Source organism: Terrapene carolina, unplaced genomic scaffold, assembly GCF_002925995.2.
Source record: "Terrapene carolina triunguis isolate 2854851 unplaced genomic scaffold, T_m_triunguis-2.0 Scaffold110, whole genome shotgun sequence".
NCBI lineage: Eukaryota > Metazoa > Chordata > Testudines > Emydidae > Terrapene > Terrapene triunguis.
Genome location: NW_020664461.1, coordinates 5,052,687 through 5,068,217, shown reverse-complemented (window position 1 = coordinate 5,068,217; position 15,531 = coordinate 5,052,687). Strand labels below are relative to the sequence as shown.

At 61.4% G+C, this 15,531-nt stretch overlaps 1 protein-coding gene across 1 annotated transcript in view; it reads left to right on the top strand.

Annotated features, from left to right (window-relative positions):
- The window catches only part of IPO13 (importin 13), a 48,578-nt gene extending 33,057 nt beyond the window's left edge, over positions 1–15,521 (top strand). The window contains exons 9-18 of the mRNA XM_029911604.1: positions 131–265; positions 919–1,062; positions 1,575–1,655; positions 2,161–2,298; positions 2,755–2,851; positions 4,699–4,751; positions 14,125–14,191; positions 14,333–14,391; positions 14,811–14,900; positions 15,311–15,521. Of these exons, the coding sequence (XP_029767464.1) occupies positions 131–265; positions 919–1,062; positions 1,575–1,655; positions 2,161–2,298; positions 2,755–2,851; positions 4,699–4,751; positions 14,125–14,191; positions 14,333–14,391; positions 14,811–14,900; positions 15,311–15,502 (1,056 nt within the window). The 3' untranslated portion in view covers positions 15,503–15,521. The remainder of the gene's footprint in view (positions 1–130; positions 266–918; positions 1,063–1,574; positions 1,656–2,160; positions 2,299–2,754; positions 2,852–4,698; positions 4,752–14,124; positions 14,192–14,332; positions 14,392–14,810; positions 14,901–15,310) is intronic.
- Positions 15,522–15,531: the final 10 nt, after the last annotated feature.

The following is a 15,531-nucleotide window of genomic DNA, read 5'->3' as shown; positions in this document are numbered from 1 at the left end:
ACGTCAGAGTCCCCTGGCCTCTCCCCCAGCCCAGAGCTCTTAGCAAAGTGCTGGCCACATTGTGTGCTCGGGGCAGGGGCTTGAAGGTGACAGGCTGGGCCATGACCTGTCCCCCAAATCTTCTCCCCAGACGAGTCAGTGCATGTGGCTGATGCAGGCTCTGGGCTTCCTGCTCTCGGCGCTGCAAGTGGAGGAGATCCTGAAGAACCTGCATTCTCTCATCACGCCCTACATCCAGCAGCTGGAAAAGCTGGCTGACGAAACAGTGAGTCACCAGCCCCTGGGGTTCCTCCTCTCTCTGGCCAGCCCTGCCCGGTCCCGCTCCCAGCTCAGCTGGCCGAGGCTCCCTTTGGAGGGAGGAGCTGCTGAACAAAAGGTGCTTTTCCTCCCGGCATAGCCCCCCGTCAGACCCAGTGGTGCGGGGCCCTCGCCATGGGGCTGGCCCTTGGGGTGCAGGTTGCCTTTGCCGCCCCCTCTGCCCCGGTGGATCTGAGAGCCTCCTTCCCTCGCACCAGAGACTCCCTGGGCTCTCATGGGCAGCAGTCCCCTGGCTCCTCAGGGTCGTCCCACGTGGAGCTCGTGCCACCTCCCTAGGGTGTCACGGGGCAGACCGGTGCCAGACGGGCTGCATGTTAGCTCTGCCACCTGGCCTGGCTCACAGCAAGCGTCCGTGACGCCTCTCTCCCCGCCTCCTGCTGCTGCCAACAGCTGGGACTTCGCGTCTTCCAGGGGAAGCACACAGGAAGTCACTGGAGCGCCTCAGCTGGGAGTTGTGCTGGTGGGAGGGTGCAGCGGGGTGAAGGTGGGGAGTGACTTGGGCAGGGCCGTCTGCGGGAATCCCGGTGCGGTTCTGGGCTGGGAGAGGCTCCGTCCCACGTGCAGGCAGCCTGGGGCTGATAGCTTTGCTTCCCCTGCCAGCCCAACCCCTCCAACAAACTGGCCATCATCCACATCCTGGGCCTGCTCTCCAACCTCTTCACCACGCTGGACATCAGCCACCATGACGATGACCACGAAAGCACAGAGGTCAAGAAGCTGCCCGTGCCGCAGGGACCCAACCCGGTGGGTGTAGCAGATGTTAGGCTCCAACGCTTCCCCACCCTCCCTTAGCGACAGGCTCTGGGCGAAGGGCAGCCCTGCTGGGGCTCTCTCACTGCCGCCCACGGAGCAGCTGGTCTGCAGCCCAGCCGGAGCCGCCCCTGCCGCCTGGCAGCGTGAGGCTGGTATGGCCAGGCAATGGAGAGGCAGCTAACGCTGGTCATGTCCTGTGGATGATGGTGCTAGCGGAACCCAGCTGCGCTGCTTCCCTCCTCGCCCCTTCTCAGCAGGATCCTCGTGGGCTGCGGGCTGGTGGCTGCATTGTGGGTTGCCCACCTGGTGGGGGGGCGTCTGTCTGGTGGGGGGGAGGGAAGGGTGTCGCAGTCTTTGAGTGCGCAAAGGTTTGGGTCTGGGCCTTGTTTAACACCCACAAACCCCAGACGTGGGCAGAGCCCTGTCCGTGATGGGGACTCCGGGTAGGGCAGCTGGGTGCAGTACAGCCGAGTGACTGAGCCGTCCCCTCTCCTCCCTGGCAGGTGGTGGTGGTTCTGCAGCAAGTCTTCCAGCTCATCCAGAAGGTTCTGAGCAAGTGGCTGAACGATGCCCAGGTGGTGGAGGTAACTGGCACCTGCTGGGTCAGACTGACGTGCCGCACCTCAGCCTCACCCAGAGCGGGCAGTCCGATGGGCAGGGTGCTGGGTGACACCACTGGTCTCCTGCTCTGGGCAGAGCCTTTCTGTTCAGCAGATTGAGGGGCACCGGCAGAGCTGGGGGAACCCTGGGCAGGGATAGCAGGGGGCTGCGGGTTGGGAGTGAGGGGCACCGGCAGAGCTGTGGGTGGGGGAGCCCAGGGCTGGGCTAGCAGGGGGCTGTGGGTTGGGAGTGAGGGGCACAGGCAGAGCTGGGGGAGCCCAGGGCTGGGATAGTGGGTGGCGGGAGGGAGGTGCATTGCCAGTGACGTGACGTTAATCTGCACAATGCAGCATGCTTCTCGGTCTGGCTGGTCTCTGAGCCCGTAATGCCGGCTCCTCGCCCCCCCCACCCCCCGAGCCTGCCCCGCCCTGCACGGTGCTGGATGCATGCTTTGAAGTGTGACGCACGAGGCCCCTCCTGTCTCTGCAGTCCGTCTGCGCCATCTTTGAGAAGTCCGTGAAGACCCTGCTCGACGACTTTGCCCCCATGGTTCCCCAGCTGTGTGAGATGCTGGGTCAGATGTACAGCACCATCCCCCAAGCGTCTGCGCTGGACCTCACTCGGCAGGTAAGTGTTGGTGCTGCAGGGCCCCCAGCGTGTGCCAGGCACTGGGATCTCAGAGCTGGGGCCAGAACCCCACTTGCTGCTGTTGCTGGCGTGGCCTGTTCTCTTCTCTCCAGTTGCCTCCCTTGCTCCTGCTGTGCGAGGGCATCCCACACAGGCCTCCCGATCCAGCCCTGCTGCTGGGGGCTGATCCCCCGACCTCGGAGAGCAGGCTGTGTTATCGAGGTGACCCCACAGCTGCTCCCTTGGCCTCCAGCCCCCTGTAAGCGGGGAAGGGCAGGGGTCTCTCTGCCCGTCCAGTCTGGAAGCAGGCCGGGCATCGCTTTGTGTGCTGGGCTAGAGCGCCTGCCGCTGGGACAAAGCAAGACCTGCAGCTGGGCTCGCAGCTCCGTCTAGACGCCCTGCAGCCCTGGGTGGGTCACAGGCCACCCATAGCTTCCATCCCTCTCTCTCTTCCAGCTGGTTCACATCTTTGCTCACGAGCCTGCCCACTTCCCTCCCATCAAAGCCCTCTTCCTGCTCGTCACCTCCGTCACGCTCACCCTCTTCCAGCAAGGTACGTGTACGAGCGCTCCCTCCTGCTGGGGGCCTGGTCAGCCTGTTACGTGCATGGGCTCTCGGGGGTCTTCCCAGGAATGGCCATTTTCACTCCTAGCCAAGCTCACAGGGCCCCCTCTGCTCCTGGGAGGCGGGTCCCTTCCCCTCCGGCCCAGTGGAAGTGACCGGCGTCTCCTCCCCCCAGCACAGAACTGTGAGTTGAGCTCACAGCCCAGCCCCACGCAAGCCGCTGAGAGCACGTTGCAGGAAAGCAGGGCCTCAGTCCAGGGTTGGCGGTGCCCTGCAGTGGGGAGCGGCCTCGCTGGCAGTTCTAGCCGTGCCTGTGTAGCGCTGGCTGGCACCAAAGGGTTAATGTAAAGCTGGTATCGGGGTTCTTCTCACAGGCCAGTGGCGTTCTAGTCAGTCCGGCACCCAGCAGGTGCAGGAGCAGACAGGGACATCCCTCTTCAAAGCTCCTGCTCCCCTTCCATGGGCCGACCCCAGAGCCTGGATTCCTGGGGGGCAGGGTCGCCCCTGATCCAGCCCAGTGCTGAGCTCTCAGGGGTTCTGCTCCCCTGGTGTGTGGTGGAGCTGGGAGCTCTGGAGCTCTGGAGCCAGCCCGCTCCACTTTCTGCCACTGGTGGAGCCGGGTACACGGGGCCCCTGGCCTCTCCGACTACGTCGGCTGTGCTGTGCGCTGCCCCCGAGCGGGTTTGGGGACATGCAGCCAGCCCCGCACTGGGGCGAGGCAAGGGCCCTCCCTGGCGTGGTGTGCCCCGAGCCCTCGGGGGCTTGCTGGGGTGAGGGGCCTGTGCTAATGATATAGTTCTGGGTCTCTGGCAAACGGCTGGGCTTGCTTCCCTGGAAGTCTGTGCAGAACTCTGCCGATGTCAGCGGGAGCAGCCTCGGGTGGTGGGGGCACACCCCAGGGCAGCGATGGTCCCGGCTCTGAGGAGCGGGGGCTAGAGAGCCTCACTCGTTTCAAAGGGCTGGGAAATGAGCAAGAACCAGCACCAGGGGAGACCGCCTGCCCGAGTGCAGCCCAGCGCCCCTGCCCATGGGGGCTTCACCCCCTTCAGGAGCCGGGGACCCTGTTCTGTGGCAAACAGCCCTGAGCCGAGCAAGTGGATTCTGTGTGCTGGCCGTGCCTGCCCAGGGAGCTGGACTGAATGCCTAACCTGCGTTAGCTGAGAGAGGCTTGTGTAGAATCAGAGGCCAGGTGGCCGTGCGTGGAGTTCTCGAAGCTGTGAGCGCTAGCATGGAAGGGACGCGGGGAGTCGGCTCTCGGGTTCCTGCACGCAGAGTGGATCGCAAAGCCAGCCGAGCGCCTGGGGAGCAGGGCCAGGGAGGGGGGCTGTGCCGGAGGCTCCGGTGACTTGGACGCGGGAGCCTGAGCCCCCTCCTGGCCTGTTGAGCATTTGCTGAGGTTTGTCATTTATTTGTAGTTACTTTTCAGGACCAAATGGTTTTGCAGACGCCCGTTCAGTCCCCCAGTGCAAACGCTCTAACTCTCCTCATGGAGCTGGTGCCCAGCTCGCCCCCCCGCTTCTCCTCCCGCTCCTCTTCCTCTCCGAGACACGAAGAGCTCCTCCTGGGCGCTTGGCCGCAGTCCCGGGGGCTTCGGACCCTTTCCTTTGCGGTTTCTTTTTGTTCTTGGGTTCTCCAGTTTCATGATTTTTGTATGTTTTGTTTCTTTAACTTGCTTCAAGCTGCTCATGTCCCCCCCTCCTCCCCCCTCGCACTCCTCCCCCGTCCCCCCACACTCCTGTTTTCACTTGTAAATTCTTTCTGTATCACATAACTATATGATGTTGAGTTGCTGTTTGTATGATTTTCTCTTAAGTTACATCTTTATTATATTTTTAGGGCCCAGGGATCATCCTGATATTGTTGATTCATTTATGCAACTCCTGGCACAGGTGTGTTTTAGTTTCTTATTCATTCACTTTCTGTTCTCTCTCTTTCTCTTATTTAATTCAATTTAAACCTATTTTTAGCTTTCTGTTGACAACGTTTTTTTCCTTTTAGTTGAATATCGAGTTTCTCCATCTGTTTCCGTGGAAGTTGAAAACAAAACATTCTCCTTTAGTTCTGGGTTTGTGCCATCCCCCGGGCAGTGCCCTGCTCTGCAGGAGCCTCGGAGCTGCTGCCTCCCGGCGAAATGCGGGGGGGGGGGGGGGGCCGGAGCCGGGACGGGATACTGCATGCTGCTCCGAGCTCAGACTTGTTCTAAAGAAAACTAGAGCGTTTTCCACTCCTCCAGCTGCCTCTCTGCCAGGTGGGAGGTCCTCTGGCGCCGAGACCAGCCTAGCTAGATGGCTTTCTCATGGGAGACAGAGCTCCCTTGCCGTTGGGGGCAGCGCCCCAAGCCATCGCAGCGTGGCCCCAAACTGCCCTTTAGCAAGGCAGTCTCCCTCCAAGCCTGCAGGGGGAGCACCATCTGGGGTTCGATCTGGAGCCGTCTGGTGATGGGAGCAGATGTCTGTGATGGCAGCTGGGCTTCAGCCTGTCTGCCCCGTGGGTCCAGGGAGCCGCTTGTGCCGCCTGGGCAGGGCCCCCGCTGCTGGAGGCTGGCGTCCGGCTCGGGGAGAGCCCTGCACCTGTTCTGTGCTGCCCCCCCGCAGCCTGCTCTCACGGGGAGCAGTCCTGGGGCACCGGCTCGGGGAGGCTGAGTCCCGAGCCCAGCAGGGTGGTGCTAGAAATGCCGTTTCTGAGGGCAGGCCCTGAAGCCCCATGGGGAGCTGCTGCCTGGCTCTTTGGCATGGGAGGAGACGGGGCTGCCTGTCCCAGGGACGGCAGAGTTGGTGTCTGCAGGTCTCTGACACAACATGCGCTGGCCACCCCTCTTCACACGTCTGGGCTCGGTGCCTTTCTTTTGGCTGCTGAGTCTCGAGCTGAGGGTGGCAGGCCGCACAGGGCTTTGAGCGCTCCGCTCTGTTGGCTCTGCCGGCGTGGCAGTGTGAAAGGCCACCGCGCCTGGAGCGTGCTTCGCCAGAGGCAGTGCTGGCTGCCGTCACAAGGGGCACTGTCCAAGCCAGCCCAGCTGTCAGAACGCCCATGGTTTGGAGGGGCTGGAGCACAGGGCTGCGCAGAGGTGTTATGCTGGTGTGTATATACCTGTCGGGGGAGACCCAGGATGCTGGCGCCTCGCGCCAACCCGGGAGCCAGCTTCCCAAGAGAACCTCTAACACTCTCAGCCGGAGGGGGGCAGCCTCCGGGCACAATGCTGTGTGCAGCTCCAGCTTCCCAGGACAGGGGGACCCCTCACCAGGGCCTGGAATTGGCCTGGGCCTCGCCATCGTGGTGGGTTTGAAGGAACCCCATCAAGGAGCTGACGTGCTGCTCTCCTCGGTAACCAGATGGCCAGGCCTTTGATGTGTGCCTGCACTGCCAGGAGCCGTGTGGGTGCCTCTCTGAACTGACGGGTGGAGCAGCCTCCCGACTAGGTTGGCTGGATCCCAGCCCCAGGGCCCTACAGACATGGCCATGGGCTGGCCCAGGCAGTCGGTGGGGTTGGGCTGGACGCAGTTGCGATGAGCCTGAGTCGTGCGTGGGTCCAGTGTGGCTGGCTCACTCGCTGTGGCCATGTCCCCCATTGGGAGCGGATCGAGACTGCACATGCTGCTGCTCCAGGGGAGCCAGGCCGGTCAGCGAGTCACAACCCCTAGCCCCCAGGCCAGGGCTGCCAGACTCCAGTGCATGGTGCCTGGGACCCGCCCTCTGTGGGAAATGCTGGCACCAGCTTCTTCCTCCAGTCTGATGTTGTTACAGGTGCTCTGTCTGTCTGCACAGTGATGCACCAGCGCGTGTGTCTGGGCCCCACAAACCCGCGTGGCTGGAGCACACACTGCAGTGGGCTGTAGATACAGGTACGTCTGTCCTGCGCTGCTCCCTCCTGCGCTCTCTAGCATAGACCAATACAAGCCCAGTCACCACGTGGCTCGTTTTCCAGCTGTGCGCCTCCTCCCAGCCCCTGCCCCAGCTGCTGTAGCCCTGCAGCCAGCAAGAGCACTGGGCAGCCGGGGCCTGGGCACAGCTGAGTGTCTGGGATCTCGAGTGCAGCATGGAGGGGAGTGTGGGGTGGGGGTCTCGGTGCTAGAACTTTGGCCAGCACCCTTCTGCCTCTGAAATGTGCCCAGTTCTTTCCAGTGCAGAACTGGCTGGTGCTGGAACGGGGCGGTTAGTACAGGGGCCGTCCTGGCAGCCCTCCTGCGCTCTTCCTGGCTACCAGTTCCCTGCCAACTTCCTGCCCGCCCTGGCTTTCCCCTGTAGATTGGCTGGCTGCCCCCTCTAGTGGGTGGAGCTGGCAAGGGAGTGGGCGGTGAATTATCTTGCATTTCACAGACTCGCTTTGCCTGACACTGGTGTAATGGAAACCAATACATAAATGTGTTTTGAAACTCAGCCTTCTGACCCCAGCCTAGTTCTACCCACCTGCCGCGAGAGGGACTTCCCAGGGGCTGGTCGCTTCCCATTGAAATCCATAAGAGTCAGGAGACAATTGCGGTGTCTTGAAAATGTTGGGTTTCCTCCGAGCCCTCCCAAGCCGCGGTGACCCCTCCTCTGTGCCGGGATGCAGCAAAGGCGTGGCCTGGCTACGCCGTCCTTTGATGCTCATGCAGTGCTCTCTGCCCATCCTGGATAATGCCACACCCGCTGGCCTCCCGAGGCCGGAATGAGCACGTTTCTCTAGGCATTGCCCCAGCCCTGCCAGAACCTGGTGGATGCCCACGCTCCCAGCCTTCCTGCCCCCGGGAGCACTGCTGGCAGCTGGCACAGTGTCTGTTTCTACTGGGAACACCTGCTCTCTCCTGCCTGCCCCAGCATCTCTGTCAGTGGAGGGAAGGACTCCGCACCATGGGTGGCTGTTAGGGTCATGGTCAGGCAGCGACTGCACCCCACCCCTCCTAAAGCCAGCCTCTGCCTCAGCATCTGTTGGATGCTCGTCATCCCCCTGCCCTTCCTCGCCCCTCTTGCAGCCCCAGGCATCCCCCTCTGGGACTGCAGCCTCTCGTGGGGCATGGGGCACAGCGTTTCTCCACCACACGTTGCGGCTGAAGGCCACATGTTCTAATGCAGTCTCCCAAGCCCTTCTGGCTTGCCGGAGCTGCCACTTCTTCTCTGGCCGCCTCTTTCTCTACACAGAAGGCCAAGGCAGCTCTCCACATGCCCAAACCCAGGACTTGGAGGAATTGCCTTGTGCAGAGGAAAGGAAAATCTCCTCCTCCCGAGGACTCTGCTTCCAGGAGCTGGTCTGACGTGGGCCTGGACGGCCTCACTCACCACATCCAAGTGCAGCAGATTTTGGATGGAGAATCCACCCCTGCCCTGGCGCTTTGGTCACCTTCCCCATTCGAAACCTGGCCTGATCTCTGATTGAATTTGTCAGGCTTCAGCTTCCAGCCCTGGGTCCTTGGCCAGCCTTTCTCTGCTTGGTTCAGGAGCCCTTCAGTACCTGGGATTTTCTCCCCAGGAAGGTACCTGCAGATAGTTGTCAGGTCAACTCTCGGCCTTTGTTTGGATAAACTGAACAGACCGAGCTCTTTAAATCTCTCTCTGTCAGGCATTTCCTCCAGCCCTCCAAACAAAGTGTCTCTTTCCTGCACCCTTTTCAGTTTTTCCACATCCTTTTAAAAATGTGGCCCCCAGTGCGCCAATGTGAGTCGTGCCAATGCTGCGTACAGAGCTGCAGTCCCCACTCTCCTCCCACTCCCTGCTCTTCTGCGGCTTTATCCCCCTGTGCCACAGCCGGGCACTGGGAGCTCCTATTGAGTGGCTTGTCCGCTATGACCCCTGGATCCTTTTTCCAGGATACAGCCGCAGGCTGCAGGGGTGGCTGGCATTCCTTGGTCTCAGATGGATGACTTTGCAGTCGGCTGCATTAAAGCAGTTTGGGTCCCTGGGCCCAGCTTGCCAAGCCATCCGGTTTGCTCCATATGACTGTCCTGTCCTCATTACTTAACATGCTGCCACCCACAGATCTGCTCAGCAGTGATTCTGTGTTAACTTCCAGGCCACTGACGGTGGTGTCAGGCCTTGAGCCGGTCCCTGGGGGACCCCACTAGAAACACCCCATTCGATGAGATCTGTGAGCCAGACAATTCCTTTCTTTAAGAACATGAGAACAGCCAGACTGGGTCAGACCAGTGGTCCAGCTAGCCCAATATCCTGTCTGCCGACAGGGGCTGATGCCAGGTGCCTCCGAGGGAATGAACAGAACAGGGCAGTTATCCAGTGATCCATCCCCTGTCGCCCAGGCCCGGCTCCTAGCAGTCATTTATTTCTCTCTCTCTCATATATATATATATATATATATATATATATTTTTTTTTTTCCCTTGTACTAACCCAAACATTCTAGGTGCCAGCCTCTAAAAACACTACACACCAGAAGTGAGAGAGCAACAGATTCCTGAAATCTTGGGTTCCCACATATTAACCGCACTGTTTCTAGAACATGGATCTTTAGGGTATTGGGGAGGAGAAAGAAGTTAGCCAGTTCTTAACCCATTTATCACGTGCTTTCTTGAAGGTGTGTAGTGCTAGTTTTTAATCCGAATTTCACTCCAAACATCTACAAAAGTCGAAATATTCTATCTGTGCACTCACCTTTACCAGCCAGACTTGTCATCTCGGCAAAGAACGAAATGTGCTTTGTGTAGCAGAGCCTGCTGTCCATAAAGCCATGCTGTCTGGCATTGAGTACATCACCATTCTTTATCCACTGAACCCAGGCCTGCTTTTCTATTCTTCTGCCTGGGATTGGTGTCTCCTCCCGAGCTGAGCAAGCCACTGCCCATGTCTGCCGTGTGCTTTATAAGGTCCAGAAGCACTTGTGCCTCCAGACCAGTGTGGATGCCTCGGGCCTGAAGCCACCCAGAAAGTTTGGGTTTCTGGCTGAGGCCTCTGCCTCCTGCTCAGACTCAACAGTGCACGCAGGAGCGGTTGCTCCAACACCAGCATGGGGCCTCCCTGCCTCCTTTGCATGACGCTGGCCCTGTGGGACACAGATCAGACTCACCTCTCCTCTTAGCCCCTAGCCTGGAGAAGGAGGAGGAGGAGAGGCCATGTTTTTCATTATCTGGGCAGCCCTCCTTCCCACTGGCTCTGTCTCAGCGGAGCCGTCTGTCAGCAGCAGGAAGAAGCGCACTCTGGCTCCTTCCCAAGCTTTGAGCTGCCTGGGGGCCCGATTCCTGGTGCAGCAGGGCCCCTCCTTCCATTCAGCAGAGCCTCCGAGGCCCCAGCCATGTTCCAGACCTGCCTTTCCTGTCCACGGGTCACAGCAGGCCAGGGACTCAGGACTGTGCTGCAGGTGAGGCCCCTCCAGGCCTTCCTCCTCTCTGGCCTGGTGGCACTCTCCACCCTAGTCCGTCAGTCTCTGGAATGGGGGCTGCTGGGGAGTCATGTGACTTACAGGAAGCCTCACCCAGAATCCCAGCGGATGCCAGCCTGCCCAAAGGGGGCAGGACTGGGGCATGAGCTCCCGGAGAGAGTCCACGCGCCCAGGCTCGGAGCAGAGAGCCCAGCTCCTCGGCACTTTTTCCACCACTCTTGATTCAAACAGGATGTCGCAGTTGGGCAGCAGGTGCCTGTTACTGCCTGGGCAGCCCCAAGAGTTTCTTGCTCGGGACCCAGGCTCTCCACCTCTCAGCCCAAGTAGAGCACGCCCATCGGACCAGCCTGGCCCCCTGCGTCCGTGGGAAGCTGGAACTAGGCCGATGGGATGAGCAGAATAGCCCTTCGCTCAGCTGAATCCTGCAACCCTCGGCAATGCTGCTCCACATGGGGCCTCCGTCCCAGCTCAGCAAGCAGCTCCCGGTGTGTCCTCCAGCCGTGGCGGGCACACACCTTCCCCTTCCATTGGTTGGGGCATGGGCAGACCTTCCCCAGGTAGATCAGAGCGTACTGAGTGGGGGTAACTCTCATTGCCTTCCCCTGCTGGGCCAAGGCCTCTGTCTGCGGAGACTCCCCTATGGCAGGAGCCCTGCTGCAGTGGAGGTGGAGCTGCTGAACTTAACGGGCTGGAGGTTGGCTGGCTGCTCCCATCTCTCAGCTGATCCCTGTGAGAGAAGCCATTTCACACAAGCCATCGGCAGCCTGGGCGCCCTTTCCATGGCATGAGACTCAAAGCCTTCGTCCTTATGGGTGTGGGGATTCCCCTAAGCTGGGTTTAGTAGGGGGCCCAGCTACGAATCTCTGTAGGAACCGCTGCTGCCTTGGAGCTCAGCTACAGAGACCATCTGGGCAGCTGCTCACATCTCAGGCCCGCTCGCAAGGGCCTGTCGAGAAGTGGAGTTTCGGTTTGGCCCCATGTGTTCTCACCACGGCTCCTGTGAGCCTCCTAGAAACGCTTCTCCTCCATCTCCGCCCATGGAGCAGCTACCTCTGAGCAGGGGGCCCTGCCCGGGTCAGCTCCCCAGCTCCCACCGGCCTTGCCCATCAAGAGCTGGCTGCTCCCTCCTTGTGCCCTACCCCGTCCTCCAAAGGAAGCAGCTCTGACTTGTCTGACAGGCCAGGCCTGTGGTCACTGCACTAAGGGGCAGCGTGTCCAGGGATCTGCTCTCTGTGCAAAGTGCCCCAGAGCCCTCTCCTGGACTTGGCTCGCTCCCGTCGGCCTTGCTCCGAGGAGGACAGAGCCTCCTATGGCCACTCCCCAGGCCTCTGGCTGCAACCTGCCTGCCTTCCTCCTCTGTTTTGCTGCTCCGCTCCCTTCCTGGCCTTGCTGTGGGGTGGCCTGCACCCTTCCAGAGCGGCCCTATGTGCCCTGACTGTTCTCTGGGACTTTGGGCGCCAGCATGGCCCGAAGGATACGTCTGCACACAACTGCACACCGGACCTGGGTACAGCTGTCTTGGGATCCGGCTGTGGAGCTGTACAATGGCTGTGTAGATGGTCGGGCGCAGGCTGGAACCTGGGTTCTGGGACCCCACAAAGGGGGGGGGGTCCAGCCTGAGCCCAAACGTCTACACAGCAAGTTTTAGCCCCCCGCAGCGTGAGCCTGAGTCAGCTGATGTGGGCCTGCCGTGGGTCTTTTATTCCGGTGTGGCCGTACCCGAGCAGGGCTGGTGCATGGAGCGTGTGCATGTTCCTGCCTCCAGGCAGGTGGACGGAGGGGTCCCGCAGAGCTCGCTGGCTGGGGGAGGCCTGCACAGGCCTCAGCGCATGTGAAATCTACTCGCTCTAGAACAAACCCAGTAAGGATCTCCTGCTTCGAGTGTGTGGTGCGAATCCCTCCCTGGGTCGTGCACGGGATGTGCATGGATACACCTGGATATTGCACCTAGATACAAGGAACATAACGGATCATCCGAATGTTACACTGAGCTTCCCCTCCTTGGCATCACTGATACATGGCTGAGGTGGAGGCAGGTAAGTCAGCTGCCCCAAACCAGTGCAGAGAAATCTGCTCGTTCCAGCCGCAGGCTGCGCTGCTTGATTTATAGCACCTGTCCTGTGGGCGCACAGACCGGGTAGATGGCTTTCATTCCTCGGGCCTGTGTCCCTGGACGACTCCTGTAGTGTGCGAGAGGTCAGTCTTTGCAGTGTGAAGCGCTGGGTAAGTGTAACCTGTGCAGTCCCTGCAGCAGGTCATGCAGGCAGACAGCTGCCCGTCAGCAGAGGCTGATGTCCCCTTTGATGAGAACAGCTGCAGCGACACTATGCTAGAAATGAGGGGTCTCAGTCCTCACGCTCCAGAGCACAAAACTTCTATTCCATCCATGCAAGTTCCTGCAAACACGGGCCTGGCCTGTCACGCAGGGATGTCGGGCCAGCCAGCCCGCTGCTCTGTGGGGAGAGCCCCGTGCAGTCACCACAGCCGCGCTAGGGGAAGGGCCGGGCAACGACTTTATTTTTTACGGTAGACATCCCAGCCTTTCCCACTGCCCGGCATGGAGAGCTGCATCCTGTTTGTCTGTACACACCTGCATAGTCAGACCCCCAGTCGCAGCCATAGAAACAACCCTGTTTGCGAGGAGCACAGCTCATGGCTGGCCTGGTGACGCGCTGCAGAGCTTGTGAGAAGGGCAGGGGACAGTCTGCTGGGATGTCGGGTGGTGGGCTGCTTGCCAGTCTGCAACGCGCTGAGGGGCTGGCATTATCCCAGGCAATGGGAATCGGGCAGGTGTCTGGGTCTGCGCCTGCCCCAGTAGCTGGGCACACGGCTCGGCAAGAGGCTGGTCAAAGGCCCAGCAGGGGCAGAAGCCGGTTTCCTGGCTGGTGTTTGTCACTGGTAGCTTGCCCCTCCCCTCCGGCTGTGTGCACAGGGCGTGGGGCCTGTCTGCTGGCGGGGTTTCTCCCCGGTGCTGCGGTGACCAGGCTGGGAAGGATGATCCGCTGTTGCGCTGTCCGTGGTGCTGGCGGGCCGCACTGGGCACTAGCCAGGCCACCCGAGTGCGTGTCCTCCAGGCTCCCTTGCAGGCTGTGGAAATGGCACGAGAAGCTGCCCCTCTGCCCGGCCAGTCCCTCCTGCCATGAGAGGGCTCCGGGATCAGGGAATTCCTTGGCTTTCTCCCACTGAGCCCACGCCGGAGCAGCTCGGTTTGAATCCCTACATTTCCCATTAACTGGTGGCAGAAATCCCCTGCCTCTGCTCTGAGGGGGCGGGGGGGGGGCCGTCAAGCCGTCTGGCTGGAGGGGGCCTGGCATGCCAGGGCATAGGGCGTCCCTCCCACCAATGGGGGTGGCTGAACAGCAAACGTCTGAGCCCACCAGGCAGCAGAAGGCTGAAGCTCCTCACACTTCAGAGCCGCATGCTGCTCAGGAGATGCCAAGCACCCTAGAGCTGCCTCCCATTCTCCAGCCACCCCCCATTGATCTCTGGCCCCAGCCCCAGAACCAAGGTGTAAGGGGGGTGACTGTTCAGCCCTGGAAGCAGGGCCCTTGCTCTGACCCGGTAAACTCCATTAGCCCCCCAAGGGGGAAACCTCTCTTCATAAGAAAAGAGGTGGCCAGGACCTGAGTGCTTCTACCACCCCCTGCTGAGCCAGGCTCTGCTCGGCCCTGGCGCAGTGGGAAGAGAGGAGCTCTGTCCGCGTCCGTGTGCCAGCAGTGTGCACGGAACAGCCATGGCCACTGGCCACCGAGTCCCGGGGCCTAGGGGAGCACCGGGATGGGCTCGATGGGTGTTTCCTGGGGGAAATGGGTTTCACCCTTTCTGCTGTGGGAAAGCTGCTCTGCAGACTGGCCGCGCCAGGTAAGTGTGTGCCCAGTGGTGGGGCAGCGGTGAGCTCGGGTTCGCTGTGTCCGCTGGCTCTGCAGAGCGGGTTATTGTGGCTCTGTGTCTGCTTTGCAGGCTCTCAAAAGGAAGCCCGACCTGTTCCTGTGCAGCAGCCTGGACGTCCAAGCGGTGTTCCAGTGTGGTGAGTACCCCTGGCAGCCAGCCCCAAACCCTATAGGGAACCGCCTCTCCCTTGTGGGACGGCTGCGGGGGTGTCCTGGAGAGGTCCGGGGAGGGGGGGTGGCTCTTCTGGCTGCTAACCCTGATGGCTTCTGCCCCGCAGGTGTCCTCTCCTTGAAGTTCCCTGAGGCCCTGACCGTCAAAGCTTCCTGTGGGTTTTTTGTGAGTATTGTGGCTTCCCTTTGTGGCTGGTGCTGGTCGCGTGGCTGCACTCCAGCGTTACTGTAGGGGTCTGCATGGGGGAAGCTGTTCCCATGCAGTCCCCTGGGGGCCCCAGGCCGACAGGCCCCATCCCTGGGAACCAGGGCTCCTCTCCTGCTGCTCCCCTGTGCCAGCCAGGCCCTGCCGTGCACTGTTCTGTGCCCCTCTCCCATGGCTCGGCAGGGTGCTGGCACCGGGCGCCCCCCCCCCCCCGGGTTCTGCTCCAAATTCACTGACCCCGCTACGGAGGAGGGGCTAGAGGGGAAGGGTTTGGCGTGCCCTGGGGGTGGGGGAATGGCGGCTCTCCGGGCTCGCTGCTTGGGTGCTGCCTGAAGGGCTGGTCTCTGGGGCCGAGCTGAACTTCCCGGGTCCTGTTGCAGACGGAGCTGCTGCCTCGGTGTGGAGAAATCCCCCCTGTGGGGCAGGTGGTGCATGAGAATGGCAAGCTGCTGCTGCAGGCTGTGCTGGAGGTAAGGGGGCAGGCCCTGGAGTGGGGGAGGGGGAGGGTTTGGGGCAGGACCCCGGAGAGGGGCGGGGGAGGGTTTGAGGCAGGGCCCAGGAGGGGGGCAGGTTTGGGGCAGGGGCCCGGGGGCACTACAGGAGTCGGGGGGCAGACCCTGGGGCACGTTTTACTTGCCAACGTAGCTTCCCCTCAGCAGCCTTGGCCAAGCATTGAGTCCTCCCCGCGTGGACCTGTGCCCGGTGGGTCTGCACTGTCCCGGGCAGCTCCTTGCACCCTGGGCAGTGTGTTCTTGGTGCACTCGGTGATGCTACGCCAGGGCTCCCCCCAGGAGGAGGGGCCCCGAAAATCGGGCCCTTGGCTGGTGCTGCCAGTCCAGCGCTCCTCTGGCCCGCGCTCAGCAGGGTCTGTGCTTCACAGGGCGTCGGAGGCCAGGCCTCCCGCAGCCTGATGGATCACTTTGCAGAGATCCTCTTCGCCCTGAGCAAGCACTGCTTCAGCTACCTGAGCGTCTGGATGAAGGAGGCCATGCAGCAAGAGGCCTTCCCCTCGGCCCGCGTCAGCCCGGAGCAGAAGGACACCTTCAGCCAGCAGATCCTCAGGTGGGGCTGACCGAGGAGCTCACAGCCCAGGCTGATCCC